At 36.3% G+C, this 17,315-nt stretch overlaps 1 protein-coding gene across 2 annotated transcripts in view; it reads right to left on the bottom strand.

Annotated features, from left to right (window-relative positions):
* Window positions 1-10,669, bottom strand: part of acp1 (acid phosphatase 1) — a 17,969-nt gene extending 7,300 nt beyond the window's left edge. The window contains exons 1-5 of one of the 2 annotated variants that reach the window (XM_035678887.1): window positions 10,576-10,669; window positions 8,338-8,411; window positions 7,334-7,447; window positions 1,224-1,285; window positions 190-295 (exon numbers count right to left, since the gene is read on the bottom strand). In XM_035678887.1, coding sequence (XP_035534780.1) covers window positions 190-295; window positions 1,224-1,285; window positions 7,334-7,447; window positions 8,338-8,411; window positions 10,576-10,618 — 399 coding nt within the window. In that variant the 5' untranslated portion in view covers window positions 10,619-10,669. Of the gene's footprint in view, window positions 1-189; window positions 296-1,223; window positions 1,286-7,333; window positions 7,448-7,518; window positions 7,633-8,337; window positions 8,412-10,575 lie in introns of both variants that reach the window. The other variant, XM_035678886.1, reaches the window with a different exon arrangement.
* Window positions 10,670-17,315: the final 6,646 nt, after the last annotated feature.

The following is a 17,315-nucleotide window of genomic DNA, read 5'->3' on the forward strand; positions in this document are numbered from 1 at the left end:
TTTTTCCCCCCCCCCCCCCCCCCTGCAGAGCTGTCGTAAGAATAAAAGCATGTTGCATGAACTACTTATCCTTTTGGCAAATTAATTTACACTTGACATTGAATGTAATGATGAACAGCTGGCTGGAATTGAACAAACAGTGAGGAATATTATGCCCTAAAATACCTGAAAATGTACTTAAATACTTACATAATACGGGTCTTTGATGATGCGCTGCTTCTGAGGGTCATATGAACCAAGAAGCTCAATCTTTGCTTTGTAGTCTTTCACCAACTTTGCTTTCCTGTTCAACTCACTGTGAAGAAAAGAGAAAACATGTAAAATGGAGAAAAAACAAGAAAACAGACCAGAATAAAAAGCCTCTTTTTAGATTAAATATGAGTAATGTTATACAGTATTTTTTGCCATTTGCAAGAGGTGGAACATCTATCTTCTCCCATATGCAATTTTGAAATACTAATAATGGACAGAATAATAACCCCTAAAAAAATCATATCCATGTGATTAACTTCCTCCCAAACACTAACAAACAAGCTTGATTTGGATGCTTTAAGAGCACAGAAAATGAAAATTACACCTAAACCTGTTTTAGGTCAATCTCAAACTAAAGTAACAAAATCCAAACTCAAACAGAAGGTCAAACAATTAATAAATACATTCAAACTGACAACAATGAGATGGGTTCTGTTAAAAGAAACCTAAACTAGACATTTTGTCAACATTTTCTCAGTCTCATCAGCTTAACGGTTGTGGAGAAAAAAAATAATGTGGGAGAGAAAGGGGAGGAAAAACTGCCCAAAGAGCAAAGACGAGGCATCCAAAGAACTCAGTAAGCTGCTTACAGATCAGATCTGCCATAGGCATGTGATCTCAAAATGATCCCTAAACGCTCAAAAAATATCCCTCCCCCTGACCTTTGGAAAGAGCTTAAGAAAGGATATTGCTCATTAAAGGAAGGCATTCACCTACACGTTAGTTATAGCTCAATGTTACCACCATTTTCATGTGCATGTGAAGTAGCACAGATCGCTATTGAGACAGTTTGCCAACAGCCTAGGTTGACCCCTTTCAAGGCAAATATTTTTTTTATCCCAGGCAACCGCTAATAAGTAATACGGGACACTTAACACATGACACTAGTGTTTTCAGTGACTGTGTGTCCAACTGCGATCCACATTTACAGAAATAACAAACACTGCTGCTGTGGGCTGGAACAACTGTACCTCAAGTTGTTCTCATCCATGCAGAGAATGTACTCAAAGTTCAGGAAATCTTCTTTGGTCACCTGGAAGTGGGAAAGAAATGCAGGACAAAACAAATATTACTTTTGGCTCTGTGTGGAAACACAGTACGGCCAGCAGAGCCTCTCTCTGGTCCTGAAGAGAGGGTTCAATCTTATGCATTAAAAATCAATCAGTTCCAATACAGTCAGGTCACTGAAATACACATTTAAAGTGATAATTCTCAAAGATTTCCATGCAATCAAACAATGATACTATAAATAACATGAAATGTTTTTGATACTGTCAGCATTTCCTCAATAATAGCTAATGTATATGCATTCTGTATTTATCTTGCTACATACAAGTTACGTTGTTAGTGGTGGAGTCCGACATTCCTGCACTAAATTCCAAAAGCCTTCACACGCATGGGGGGGAACCGCAGGAAATGATGCACACAATGCAAACATAACTTCTGTTTGTTTACAAGAAAATTTCACAGTGGATTTTATTGTGAAGCAGTTACAGGAAGCGTAAACTATAGGATAGCTCTGACATCCATCATCAAAATCCAGAAATCATTTTCAGCTTTTCTTTTTGCAAGCGAATCATTTTCAGGTTTTGCAAGGGAGTAATGAAACAATATGGGGCAATAGTGAGGCATTAGATGAAGAGTTGCAGGTGACACACCTCCATCTCCACAGCAAGATAATTTTACTGGGCTTTCCTGTCTTGTGGAAAACTTCCAGCTCCGTGTGCAGCATGACACCAGACTTATTTGTTATAAGCTTGCACTCTAAACTGATACACCTGCATTTTTGTTGCTGTATTTCTGACAGCAGTAGCAGCTCAAGGAGTTTCTGATGTTGTATTAAACCACGTTTGATATTAACACAGTAACCATGGGTGTTTCCAAATCAACCAGGGCTGAAATCTCATATGTACAACAAAGGATTTTTATGTGGTTACAGTTAAAAACAGTAAAACAAAGATTGGCTATTTTTATGTGGTTATTTATAAGGACTGCGACCGGGTCAGATTCGGATTCCCTTTAAAGGGGAACTTGCCAACTCTAGCCATTTCTTCGCTGGTTTTCCATTTTTGTCATCGCATTTTTCTCAACGAGCTCCCCCTACAGCTCGTGGACGTGTATTTCACAACACGTCGTAAAAAAAACTCACTTGCGCACCCTCCTCCCCTTTCTACCGCTGCTGATGTGCCTTTTTTTTCGCCGGGCAACTTTTTCGTGTGGAGCAATATCTACCGAGGTGGGTAATACATTAACACTAACCGTTATTGAGGGCGGCGTGTGCGTTTATGTGGGATTGCCTAAAGCCGTTCGGTTTCTCGCTCGTTCTCGCGATACTTCCTATCAATTTACCGGGTTGGTACCCCAAAGGCAAAAAAAAAAATTAAAAAAAAAAAAAAATTAATAAAATATATAAAAAAAAAAAATAAAAAAATATAAGAAACAAATATAATAAAAATAAAAAATATATTAAAAAATATAATATAATTATTATATATATAAAAAAAAATTATATAAAAAAAAAAAAAATTTATAAGAAAAATTATATATATTATATTATATATTAAAAAAAAAAAAAAAAATAAAAATAAAAATTATATAATATATTATTAAAAAAAAATATTATAATAAAAAATATATTTATTTTATATATTTATTATAAAAATTAATAAAAAAAAATAAAATAAAAATAAATAAATAATAAAATTATTATATATTATATAATAAATAATATATATATAAATATTATATTAAAATATATAAAATATAATTAAAAAACGAATAAAATAAAAAATATCAATATTAATAAATAATATTATAAAAAAAAAAAAAAAAAAAAAAAAAAAAAAAAAAAAAGAAAAAAAAAAAAAAAAAAAAAAAAAAAAAAAAAAAAAAAAAAAAAAAAAAAAAAAAAAAAAAAAAAAAAAAAAAAAAAAAAAAAAAAAAAAAAAAAAAAAAAAAAAAAAAAAAAAAAAAAAAAAAAAAAAAAAAAAAAAAAAAAAAAAAAAAAAAAAAAAAAAAAAAAAAAAAAAAAAAAAAAAAAAAAAAAAAAAAAAAAAAAAAAAAAAAAAAAAAAAAAAAAAAAAAAAAAAAAAAAAAAAAAAAAAAAAAAAAAAAAAAAAAAAAAAAAAAAAAAAAAAAAAAAAAAAAAAAAAAGAAAAAAAAAAAAAAAAAAAAAAAAAAAAAAAAAAAAAAAAAAAAAAAAAAAAAAAAAAAAAAAAAAAAAAAAAAAAAAACGGTTAGTTGCAAGGTTGGTTTTCCGCCTGGGGTCGCCTGAGGGGGGTGGGGGGGTCACCATTTTCACCGGAACAAGCCATTTAACCATCCAAATGATTTCTAAACGGGTTTATTAAGCTGAAAAAGTTGCCAAGTTCCCCTTTAAATTTAAAGAGACGAGGCGGGAGAAACGCTCCCGCCTTGCTCCACAGGGGCCGCCAGAATCAACAAAAAATGAAAGTTCCTTCTTGGGGCTTTAAGGGTAACCACTTTAAAATGATTCTGTACTCACTTAAAACTGGGTTATGAAAGGGATCTAAGCTGCACATCTGTAAGCATGTGGAGGGGTGTTGTGCAAAGTATTCACTGTGCTTAGTGATGATTTAATGGAACAAGCAGCAATAAAAAACAGGCAGCACCCTGAATAGTTTTGAAGGGTTTTGAGAGAGTCAAGCAGGAGGCGAGGGCAGCAGGAGGCAAATGAAAGAAGAGAGGAACAAAAGAACAAGACATGAATAAAACTCCTGCAATGCTCCAGATGTTGAGATATAGACACACATTCAATCACAGAGACAGCTGTGGCCATTCATGTAACAGCAGAAGAATTAACACATGTTTATTATGACTGTTTTGGATTCATGTTTATATCACCAGAGTGTCTGGTTGTAGCCATGAGGGTCTGATCACTGTATTTTCCATCTGAACACTCTCACACCCTCTCTCACACACAGGGTGGTAATCTGTGGCGGTGATAATCACAGCGGCTGTTGATCTCTCTGCTCCTGTCTACCTCGCTCTCTCACACTCTTAGCTGAAACAGTGGTAATCCCCTGTCAAAAAAAGGCTCATGCGAGCCCTCTCACAAGGCTGACACAGACCTCGGTTTGAATTCTGAAATATCTGGCTGCGAGTGAGCTGGGAGCCTGTTACAGTAAATGAGGAATGAGCAGGGAGACACACATGGCATAGTTCAGCAAGTTCAGAAGATGATAAAACCCAGAGAAGACGTGAAGCGATATCGTAAAAATTGTGTGAAAATAATCAGTAATAGGCCTTTTTCACAGGAGACGTTTTGACATATCACAGTAGGAAACACACAGGTGAAAAACAAATGGTTCAATTCAATTTAGCTGCTTTAGTTTCAGGGTTCTGGTATTGTGCATGATGGGATACTTGAATATAACAAAGCCATCATAATTGTTATTAGTAACACCTGTGCTTTTCCTCCAATGACAAGTCCAAATGTCTACTGTGAAAAAAGTCCATTTACCCAAAAATAAACTGTTCTTGAATATATTTGGAAACACTTTACTGCACGTTCCCCTACTTAGTCTATATAAACGGTACATAAACATTTAATAAACGGTTTATAATACTCTATAATGTAGTTGGAAGCAGATATAAGTGTTAATTAATATATTTGTCAATGAGTATAACTCCTCCTGTGGGCATTCAGAAGTGAAGGCTGGTGTGTGAATGCGGTTGTAATGAGATAAAATATGTTCATAGTTATAACTGTTGAAAAATACTGTACATTGGAAAACATTTAAGAATGTCCTCATCTGCATATAATTACATATAGTGTGTTAAAAACTATTTATAAAAATAGGGAGGCTTAAGTAAAGTGTTACCAAATATTTAAATACATTTATATTTGAGATATTTTTAAATATATTTACACTACTACATACTACTGTATGTAAACAACAATATTTATTCAATGTAATATACTATACTATGAAAGAGCTGAGTCAAAAATCAGAAGTACTACATTTCTAACGTATATGACATCAAATGACCACTTCGACAGCCCAAAGAGTAACCCTAGGCTGTCTCTGGATAGTGTCTTAGTTTAAATGTTGGCAACTCCTCCATGTAAATGTTGACTCAATGATAACATATTGACGAATATGACATTAAAATTTCAGCTCTCTTAAATCAAATGTCTCTTTGGCAATTTCTGATAAGGTACTAAATACTCCACATAATTTGTTATGGATCACTTTGGAGCATGTTTGCTTTACTAAGCAAATGCGTATGCTTGTTTATGTGGGGATACCATGGTCTCCAAAGACATCTCCCACTTGGCCAGTCTGCAAGGATACTGGCGGCGGCAGAAGTTCAGCAAAGTTCAACGAGTTAAATAAAAATGGGGGGGAGAAAAAAAACATATAGGGTGGGAGCAAAAAGCCTGTGATAGAAATAAAAAGGGTGATAAAAGAAAAGAGGAAAGAGCAAAAGCTTGTCAAAGCTCATTGTGTGGATGTGGCTGGGTTTAAGCCAACGATTCAACCCCCCATCCGCGCTTTGAGGAGATTAGACGAGGGTCTGACTGAACAGTTTGCAGAGAAACAAACCAACAGAACGGCGGATCTCAAGCACAGGGTGAAAGACCCCAGAGTTCTCTCAGGGAAACATAAAAAGAGTATTTTAAGGGCACAGGGGAGTAGGAGTTGCACTGAGGATAAGCCAACACAGCGTAAGGCCTGAAGGCCCTACATGGACAAACATCTTGGTGTAATTTCAAGCCTGTTTCAGGATTTGAAACACATGCTGCGAGGTGATACAATGATTGCTAGATTCAATATTTCATACACACCGCGGGTATCCTCAGTTTGCACAGCAGTATAGACACAGGACTGACCAACAGGTTCTTCACGACTTTCACAGACAATCAAACACACATGAAAGATATTTCCAAGATAATAACACCGATGTCTCAAATTTACTTTGTTACTTGGTATAAAATGGAGCCAGTTTTTAACTGCTCAAGGAGAAGCAGAACCAGCTGCTGTGTCCTGTAGAGTTCACTTAACTGTCACAAGAGGTCACTGTATCTGAGCTTTAAGCTAAACCTGCTGCATACTGAAGAGTAAAGTATAACTCTGTTTAAAAGGGCATTTCTAATGTCCATATAATTTCAATGCAAGTTCATATGTTTCATTATAAAGCTCTATTACAAGTACATTTAAAATGTGAATTCAAGTGCAAGTCATGTGCAAAGAGACACATTTAGGTTCTACATAGAATATTATTGTAAGTGTATATTGGTCCACAATGCATATTTATTTTATATTAGACCAGTGGTTCCCAACCTGGGGGTTAGGACCTCTTGCGACCCCAAAACAGTTGCAAGATAAATCTAAGGAGTTTTAACAGGACAATTAACAGGTTAGGAAAGCGGAAAAACACTTTTACGCTACATAAAATTGTTTATGTGTAAAAAAGTGCAAATAGCCCATCAATGACCACGTAATGGTTTTTGTCTGACTTTTCTCAAGCAGTTAAAAAAATGGTTAACACTAAGTGCAAATAATAAACTATGTATACGATAATTTTATTACACTTACAATTGTTTCTGTTCCCATTCTACAGGGTTCATTACAAAAGGGGTCTTTTTCTTCTTTTTCCAGATCAAGTCTGTTTTTTTTCTTATTTGTGATGGGGGTGTGTTCAAGCAGAGTGTGCTTGATCTTAAATGAAACAGAGGGCTAAACAGGAAAAATTGGCATTGAGAAATCTTAACTAATTTTCTATTTGCAAAACTGAACATCAATCATGATTACACACGCTTGGGGCATTTGGCGTTCCCCTGAATCATCAATGTTGGCCGGACTTTACATCTAGTTCAGCTGCAGTTCAGATGAACATGTGCTTGTTTTGACAGAGCTCCATCACATGGAAATTAGAAAGCAGCTGCAGGTTAAAGCAGAAATGTATTTGAACCTGTATTAAACTGGAAAGAAACTACAATCAGTGACAGAGAAAAATAGCACCTTGGTGTGTAATGGGCACCATCTTAACAACATCACACTCGTACACACAAACACCAACGAAGTGAGAGGAGCCCCGGGACATCTGGTTGTACCTGTCGGGCCCTGTGGTCCGTCTCAATGCCATGATTCCTTAGGCAGGCCAGACCACGGGCGTCCGGTAAGCTGCCTATATTCCAGTCGGATGTGGCACCACTGTCTATGACCCACTGAAACAACAGAGAAGAAAAAAGGGGACGCTAACTACGGCTAAGAGAGGTATAGAGGTGGGTGGTCGTACCTGCCTGGCCACATGACTCATGGGCACGTCGTGCCTCTTCATGCAGGCTTGACCGCGGTGGTCTGGAGAGCTTCCTATCTCATAGGTGGAGGTGGCAGCACTGTCTATCCTCCACTAGGCAGAGCAGAGCACGGGGGAACAATGACACAGCAAAAAATGATTCATACACTCACATATGGTCATGTGGCAGGTGGCAAGTAAACTCTTGAGGGCAGGTGGAACACATCCTGCCCTCACTCATGATCTTTAGAGAAGCTGGGTTGTTGTTATGTATTGGTAGGTCTGATGACGATTAATATATTTCACTCCAGTTTAGACATATATATATATATATATATATATTCTATTTAGCATTTTCAGCCACAGCCTCAAACCACCCACCAGTACTTAATGCATGATTATTGAGTTGTATGAAAATATCTTGATATTCATTTTGTGATTTAACTCAATAGAAAGGGTTTTTATTGTATTTAATCTGCCACCACTAACTATTAATTTGTGTGTAACATTTAGGACTGCAACTACACCTCTAGAAGACAAAATCCTTCACACTGCTCCTTTAATAAAATGTAAATAACGTACTTACGTGCAAAACTGGTTTTGTAATTTAAGTGTTACCATTTGCTTGACACTTTACTTCTGTTCCTAATTTGACATTTGTGTTCAATGACAAACTTCCAAGGAAAGTTTTAAAAAGCTCTTTGTACGTTTTAAAAACATTAGCCAAAACTTGTCAGTAGATGAAATATATGAAGCCAATACCAGTATTGAAAATGTATTATTAATACTGCTCTATACGATGTAATAATGATTGATTACCTTGTCCACAACGCCAGCATCTGTTGCCATCTTCTGGAAGACGGCTTCAGCAATGGGGGATCTGCATATATTCCCTGTTCACAACCACAAACACCACGGCAGACTTTAATTAAAACAATTTATGAGCAGCTTTAACACTGTAACACTTTTATTTACCACCTTTACTAATACTTCAATTACTAATATTGGTGCACAGCTAAATTATCCATGTTTAAATGTGTCGCCGTGAAGGGAAACTGCCTCACAAATCCCTACAGAATATGTTAATCCAAGTCAAATGCTGCCACTTAACTAGGTTTAAAACTGTAGCAGTTTCTGTTATTGGTAAGGTACCACTTGAAAATTATAAGCAAACGTTCATGCATCGTTTATTTTTCTGTGTCCTGTCAGTGCTTTGGAGAGATGACGCGAGCAGAAGACGCTCGATCCATTCAGACAAAAACAGATGTGGGAAATGTGACACATAAAAACAGTCGGAGGATTTCTGCTCGACTGTTTGGACTCAGGTTTTGCTGCCGTTTAATTACGGTTGCATCCTTTTATTATCCGCTCACAACCAACGTATCCAACACAGATTCTCTCGTTAAATTTAACTGAGGCCACGTTCTTTTTGCCAACACAAAAAACCCAGTTCAAATCTATTCCAAAATTATTGGGGCTTGAAATGCCTCATTAAACTTACTGTTGGACTTTTAAAACCAGTTCAGTGAGGTTCCCCAACTCCCCTTTTAAAACTCAACCCGCTCTGTTTTATGACTCTCTTTGGTGGCGGGTGTGTGAGAGGAGCTGCTGTGTAAGTGTTAGTTCTACTGAAACCTTGTTTAATTTCGCTTGCTAACAATGCTGCACAATTTTGATCACTTTATTCCAATCGGCTCCTTACACTATTAGTTTCTGGGCTTATTTTACAATTTATTGCTGCTAAATGCCAACGGGTTGCGGTATTGCCTGTATGTTGTATATACCTTCGTTTAACTGCAATTTCTGTGCATCTTTGTCACATTTATTAATTGTTTGATTTATTTAAGTTAGCCTTTATTAATTATTCATTTATTTTATGTTCTTATTCTTTACTCCAACCTGTTATTATTCACCTTGTATTTGCAGCCGGTTGCAACAGTTAATTCCCTCTGGATAAAAATCCTATCTTGAATCGTTGAATGTTGATTATAAGGAACCACAAAGCTGAAGGAGGCTTTCATCTACACCTGAACAATGTCTCACACAACTATTCTATTGACACCACCGGCCCGGCAGGAGGAGCTTCCTCTCGCTCAGGATCAACCACAGATAACACAGGGAATCATTCCTGCTGTGGTTCATTAAACTTCTACAAACGCCTCCCCTCAGAGAGTCAGACACTGTAATCTGACTCCACACTTGACTGACTTGACAATCATTTTAAATTCGCACTTTTTGCACATTATTAACTGTTCATTTTATATTTATTAATATATTACAGATAGATATATAATAAGATAGGATAGAAGATAGATAGATAATTACTTTATTATTCCTTGGAGGGAAATTTCAAAGCAATCCAAGTGCATTACACAAACAAACTGAGGCTTGATGATTTTCATGAGATGCTGCAGGAATTGTTTACTAGTTTAGAGAAAAATCCCTGGAGTTTTAAGGAAAATATATATTTTACTTTATTAAATACTTATTTACCCAAAGGAAATTCAGTATCCCAGTTAAAAATACAAACATACATAATTAAAATTAAAAACCCTGGGACCTAAGAAACCAGAATCAAATAGATATAAGTATTTAGAATAATATATATATGTGTTGTCTTAATATATGTGGTTTGTATATCTGGAGTTTGTAACAAAAGTAGTTATTAAAAGTATTATTGGTTTTCTGAAGTTTCACGATGAACTTTGACCTGACAAACACAAACACGTTGGTACATTTCCGGCATGCTGTCATCCTTAATGTTTGTCAAACATTACTCAGCGTTTTCTACAAAGCTGTGACTGTTTCAAACACACAATATAACATATAAATGTGTCAGATAAATAACACATATAAGATAAAAGTGTCTCTAATGAAACGTTACTGACTCTAAACTCATTCATTTAACAGAGCAGCTTTAATCAGCCGGGACACTTTAAATAACGCTGTCAGATAAACGTAACGACGTCTAAATAAACCACTAAGAATATATAAAGACACACGAAGCTCGTATTTGAGGTTAAAGGAGGTTAAAAGAGGTTAAATTAGTTTTTTTACCCAAACAAACGAACAACACCGACTTCTTGCCAGCGGTCGCCATGTTGAACGGAAGGGTCCTATATGACGTCGCCGGTGGTGGCCAACTAGTGCCTGAAAATAATCTTAACTATGTTTTAAAACTGAGGCTCAGATGGATTTTATGAGATGCTGCAGATATTGTGATCATTGTTTACTAGTTTAGAGAAATCCCTGGAGCTTTTAAGGAAAGATATATATTTTAATCTTTATTATAATACTTTATTTATCCCAAGGGAAATTCAAGTATCCAGTAAAAAATACAGAACATACATTAAACATACATTAAACTAAAATTAACAACCATAACCTTAAGAATAGAATAAAAAATAAAAAATTATAAATATATATAATATATAAAATGAACAGTGCAAACAGTAAACAATGCATATGGAAGTAAAAGGCAGAAAGTATAAGTAACACTTAAGTATTTTACAGTTTTGATTACTTAGTTTCTTTTTTGTTGCTTCCTCTGCTACATTTCAGACTGACTTTCACTTCGCCACACTTTTTGCACAGCTATATAGCTTTGCATTAATATTTCACCCTTAAATATAACGGCAATTGTTGTTTGTAAAAAGATTTTGATTGAAATTAACAACAATGACCAACTACTATCCAATAATCCAATATAATAATATACTGTAACACTCAGAAAATGGGCCATTCTGCAGTACAGCATTTTGTTGATAATATCAACAGACCACCGGGTAATTTTTATTAGGCCCTACTTGTTCTCAACCAATCCTGGTATCCAATAAATAGCACCTTCATTTTTTTGTTGGACAGGAAATATTGTGACGATTTGAAACATATGCAAATCTGGCTCACTGGCCTCTTACACACAGCTTTGAAGTGTTGATAATAAATGTTAGAGTTACAGGGAGAAAAATAACCCTTTATCATTATATAAAAAACGTTTTCAGATCCGTCCTTGATGTAAATTAGAGACACAATCTGGCTACAGTCGCTCCATTAACAAGTGTAAATCACTGTCACGCTTAATTAAATGCACACTTTTTATGATATCAGAGTGCAACATCGGCAGATCTGTGTTTGAGGTCACCTCAGACGATAAGAGCCCCATGGGCCCTTTAATAAGACACAATGCTCACTATTTATAGACTTCTGGAGCATTCCCATAGTCTGAGTAATGTTTTGCTGAGTCATGGTGCCGTATGAAATATGCAGGTCATGAGAAAATCCTTGACTAAAACAGAGGAGACATTTATAACAACAGATTACGGGGTGTTGAACAACATTCTTTCCGAACTGTCATGTGAGCTTTAAGCTCAAATTTACAGAAAAATACCAATTTTCAACTGAAAAATAGGCTCAGTGACTCTTGTGTGACGCTGATGTATAGGTTTAACGTACCCACAGAGTCGGCACTGTCAGTGGATAGACGTCTCTCTGCTGAATGGCCCTCATGTAGCTGCTGTTAGCCCCGTCTTGCTTTACAAGCCTCACCTATATTGGACTAACCAGTGTCTATACAAAGAGGGTAAGGGTTTCTGACACAACTTTACCTACTTTCAAGGTGCATGGAGAAGGGACATTGTCTCAAAAGATCAATGCATCTCTGCTTGTGGTCTTCATCACACACGGCTCACCTTGTGGTGGGACTGTAAGAACCAAGGTCTTTCCTACAGTCAAAAAGATGAATTAATTCAGAATATATAAGGAATGTGTGAAGACAGCCTGTATTTATTTTCTTTTAAAGAAAGCAGCATTATTTAAAGAATAAAAAATAGTTATTTTTCAAAGACTGATGGCTGTCTTAACTGTTCTGAGAGCATTAACTTGATCTGGGAAAAAAGTTCCAAATCAACCAAACTCATTACTGAACTCCATGTAGCCTTTTGTAGCCGCCTGGGCATGTCCAGAGCACGCTAAAATGTCTGCATGCCCTTTTGCCAAAGTCTTCCACAATTGCCAGACTATAACATACTTATAACAAAGGACATGAAGGGAGAGTGTTCTTGATATGTCTGCACTCGGTCAGTTAGCCATGACGTGGTTTTGCGGGCTGCCATTTTTGAGGAGTAAAAATTCTTGTGGTTGCTTTTGATGGTATCTTGGCTGTTTCAAAATACGGGGTTTGTGCAGGATCTCCCATGTCGTGTGACCGTACGTTGTCTGCAGTGTTTTCACGCCACCTTTTAGTATCAGCTCAGCTCGCTCGGGACCACGACCAAGGTGTGTACCAAAACAATTTCCTGGTACCCAGTACTATTTGTAATGGAAAACCGAGAAAGAGTGAGTAGAGTAGAGTCGAGTCATATCATGCTGTGGAATAGTAACTTTTTGAACACGTTTCTAAAGACATTACAAAGTGCTTCACACACGGCAACAACATCATAACAAGCCGATCACAGAAACTATTTCCGATAGAGTAGTAAGCAAAAAAACAAATAAAACCATAAAACAAATAAAACAAATATGTGTGTATATGTGCCAGAAGAGAGTGAGGATTAAAGGGATATTTGACCATGATTTTAAACAGATGTCAGTAGCTGAAAAACAGCTGAGATACAGGGCTTGGTGGGATGTTGATCCTAAAAAAGGTCAGCATATTTAAAGTAACAAAGAGAGGCAGAAGCTTAGAGCACAAGACAAGGTCATAACAGTGACAGAGGCGAGTGAGACAGAAAAAGATGCAATAGAGAACTTCAAAAACGGAAAGATTTACTTAAGAAACCATACAAAAAGACATGGTAAGGTCTCAGAATCCCCAGAATCAAAACTTCCCTGTTACTGGTGAAGTGCAGAGATTGTTGTTGTTTGTTCACCATGCCCTCATGGCCAACATCAAGGGTACCTTTGCCACCCAAAAGAAAACACACAGGCAGGTAATGTCACAAGTGGTAACTGGGAGGATCTTTAAGACATAAGATTATGTTCCAACTGCAAGACATGTGTTATTGTCTTCTTGACGTGGGATGAAAACAGCAAACAATCACCAGAGGGAAGATACAGAAACAAAAGACGTTTCTAAATGATATCCAGAGAAACCTGCACAGTAAACTTCTCAGTTTCCCAAATTCCAGTCTCTCCTCCTCCGTCACCCCTTAGTTAATCGAACACTTGCAGATAGAGGAACTTCTCTTTATACGGTTCATGAGAACCTTTCCATCTTGTTCTTAAATTAATTAGGAGCATGGACTTGGAAGAAATCAAAAAGCTGCAATCCATCCTCTAGGGACTACATGTACAATGTGTGTCCCAACTGCAAAGAACAACAGTTTAGCATAGCAACAGTGAAAAACTTGGAGGCTAATGTCCAAATCACTTGATCAACTAAAACAGTCATCAGAGAAAATAAAACTGCAGAAGGCAACTATGACAATCACTTTAGAAGAAAAGGGACACAATGTTGGCAAATGTGCCAGAGATGTTTCAAGACCAATTAAAGAATCTCAAATGACACATATTCAACATCAGAAACTAGTTTACCCACTACTGAGAATTAAAAAGAAACACGACAAATCAAGAATGCTTGATTAATGTAGACATTTCCAAGTACTACTCATGCAAGCTTGCAGCAGAGATTCTGGAGATGCACTTTGCATCAAACCAGGAGCAAGCAACGCTCCACATGGGAATTCTCCAAGTTGGTGGGACAGCAGAGCACTTGTGCTTTGGCACAATTTCTGCATCAAAGCAGAAAGGCCCACCCGCCATCTGGACACATCTGCCCCCTATCCTGGGTGAAGTAAATGCCTCCTATACTTCTGTTGAGACAGTACATTTTTTTAGTAATGGACCATGCAAGCAAGCCATAGGAAGGGGGCTCCAGATTAAGTGGGAGGCCTCCTAAAATGAAATGCTGACTGGTTTGTTAACCAAGGCCGTGATATCCCTTTAGCAAAACACTTCTACAGCACTTTGGCCAAGAATAAAACTGTGAGAGTTTTATATCCACCTGGTAGTCACGGTGGCACCAGGAAATCAATGACAACACTAATAACTTAAGTTTTGAACTTTGGCTCTGCCTCAAGCACACTACAGCGAGGATGTCAAAATCCAGTGGGCTCCTCAAATGATTGATGAGTTGTGTGTTCTGATATAGGATAGAAAAATGTACCCAGGAGTCTTTCAGGAAGTCACTAAGACACATGTGCGCATAAGGTGCGTGGACCATATGGGTGAACCATTTCTTTGGCCAGTAAGAGATGATGTGCTGTTTGAGGACATTGTGAGAATGATTCCTCCTCCAAAGCTAGTGACAATGTGTCACATTAAAATAGATAAAGATATCCAGTCTAGTTTAACACTTTCCCCACCACAGTATTATTTGAAGTTGCCAGCCTCCGCCAGCATTTTAGATCATATTCAAGAATATGACGTTTTATGAATATGTAAACAGTGAATACATCAAAAGAAAGAACATGTAGTCTCATTTTGTGCATTCTTTTTCTAATTGCTGGAAGATCTTGTCAATGGCGGGGAAGCTTTACGTCTTGAATTACAGCGGTCTTGTTAATGAAGCGTATAAAAGGTCCAACTTACAACTAAAGCAACATAAAGCAAGCGAAAAAAGATGGAAAGACATAAAAATATAGTTCTGAAGCGTCTGCAGGTGCTGTACAATAAATGCAGAATTTTTCCTGATTCCAAACACTTGCTGTGGCTTGTCCTTCTGAGAGACTAATTTTTGAAGAAAATATAAATATATTTACTCATGTTATCAGCCTTTATATGATGACATGTTAAAAATAAAGGATTTAAATTTTGGTGAAGGATTGCCGTCTTCTCTTTGTGATGACACTCTTAGTGACGATCTGATGAATGATGCTAGCGGCAGTTTAGAAAGTCTGAATGTTTTTACTAAGCATGTCCACCACAGAAACCTCATTTGTATCTATCTTGCAGAATTTATTGGCCACTCGAACCATTAATCTGAACACCAATTTTTTTTTTTTCTGAAAACCCCAGAGACCAACAGATGTTTCCATATAAGACAAAATATTTCTTAGAATCTTATAATAATGCCACAGCTGCACCATCCGGGTATTTAGCAAAGTCCAAGACACCAGAATTATTTGAGACTCAGGACGGATGTGTTGGCAGGCCATCCTGTTGTCTATGTACCAAGAAACAAGTGATCTATAGCGAAACTAGAATAAGAGAATAAGAAATGTCATCACGTATCTGTGGAAATGTAGCTCAGCTGAAGATGTTATATAAAGGTCAACATCCTTTGAGGAAAATTATTCAAAGCAGTGCTAGCGATGATTTTATCCATGCTTTGTGTGAAGTTGAACTGAATGTGGGAAAATACAGTACAGACTGTTGAAGAAGGACCAGGATGGAATTAGATTAATTACCAACAAGAAGGTTGGCGTCTTTAAAAAAAAGTGGGGTTTTTTTTGTTTTTTTTTGTTACCTTTAAACGGAACAGCCATACCTTGATTACCAGTCTTTTCTCACAGGGTTGAATTGTTATAGTTTGATTGTTTTTTTTTTTTTTTAAATGGAACGTACAGAAAAGGTTTGTTTTGTCCCACAGCAGCAGCTGGATGCAATAAGACTACCTGGCAATCGTGAATCTATTACAAAAAGTAGAAAATGAGGGGGATAATGCAATAATGGATGTACTACAGCTTCCAAACACAGACTTGCATGAAAAGGCTAAAAAGTATAGTAACATTTTACAGCATTTTCTAAATGTCATTAGACAAGGTCACTTCCTGAGGGGAACGAACAGAAAGAAAAGCAACAGCTGTACAGTTAGGTGTTATGCAACCTATGTCTACGAGAAACAATAAAAATGCTAAAATACATCATGGTTTTGATAATGTACATATCAAAAAATGTATCTTGTGGTTTGTGATTCTTTAACAAAAATAATAAACCATACAAAAAGTCTTCTAGATCAACAGGATGGCTGTTTTTGAGTTTTTGAAGTCTCCTGCAATTTTAAATGTGCCATTATCGGCAATGCAAAGCATACAGGCGATACAACTTGATGCCGGTTACAAGATTTAGTTTTAGTTGAGGAATATTAATTTTCAGATATGCCTGTAAGTAGTGTAAAGAAAAAGACCTCTGTCACCTCTGAAAAGATAGATCTCATATAGATACTAATGGATGGTTGAAGTTTTGCTTCTTTTGTAAATTATTTTATTTATATTTATTTTCTGGGCTACTGTAGGAACAATGTAGTGGACAAGCCGAAGAGGACACGTCCCCCCCAAATAAAACGGCTCATTCTAAGGTTTTGAAAACACAGTGATTTTCAGGAGATTATACACTAATGAAAACATATCTTAAATATTTTACATCAATAATGACTTTTTGCACTTCTTTCTAATAAAAAAAATTCACGCAACTTTTCCCCAACACAGTCTTTAAATCCATAAACAGGAGGGTCGAGCGGTGTACAATCTGTTATTATAAAATGTTTCCTCCAAAGGCACCAGGGATGGATGGGCCAAAACAAACTATTTTAAACCCTTTATGTTGTCTTTTTAATAAACCTGCTGCCACTCTGTTTCATGTGACACAAGGATTTCATATGCAGGCGATATATGCCGGATTTTTTTATTTTATTTTTATATTAGACATAGTAATTTTGAGCTCAAATTTTGTCTATACCATTTACATTAGTGCAGACTAAACAGAAACACCTCACTGAATAACACAATACAGTTCAACAGTACCACAAATGACAATAAACCAAAGCAAATAAACAAACACCAGTTTGATTGATATTCCCT

Source organism: Morone saxatilis, unplaced genomic scaffold (genome assembly GCF_004916995.1).
Source record: "Morone saxatilis isolate NCDOM2014 unplaced genomic scaffold, NCSU_SB_2.0 Contig7, whole genome shotgun sequence".
NCBI lineage: Eukaryota > Metazoa > Chordata > Actinopteri > Moronidae > Morone > Morone saxatilis.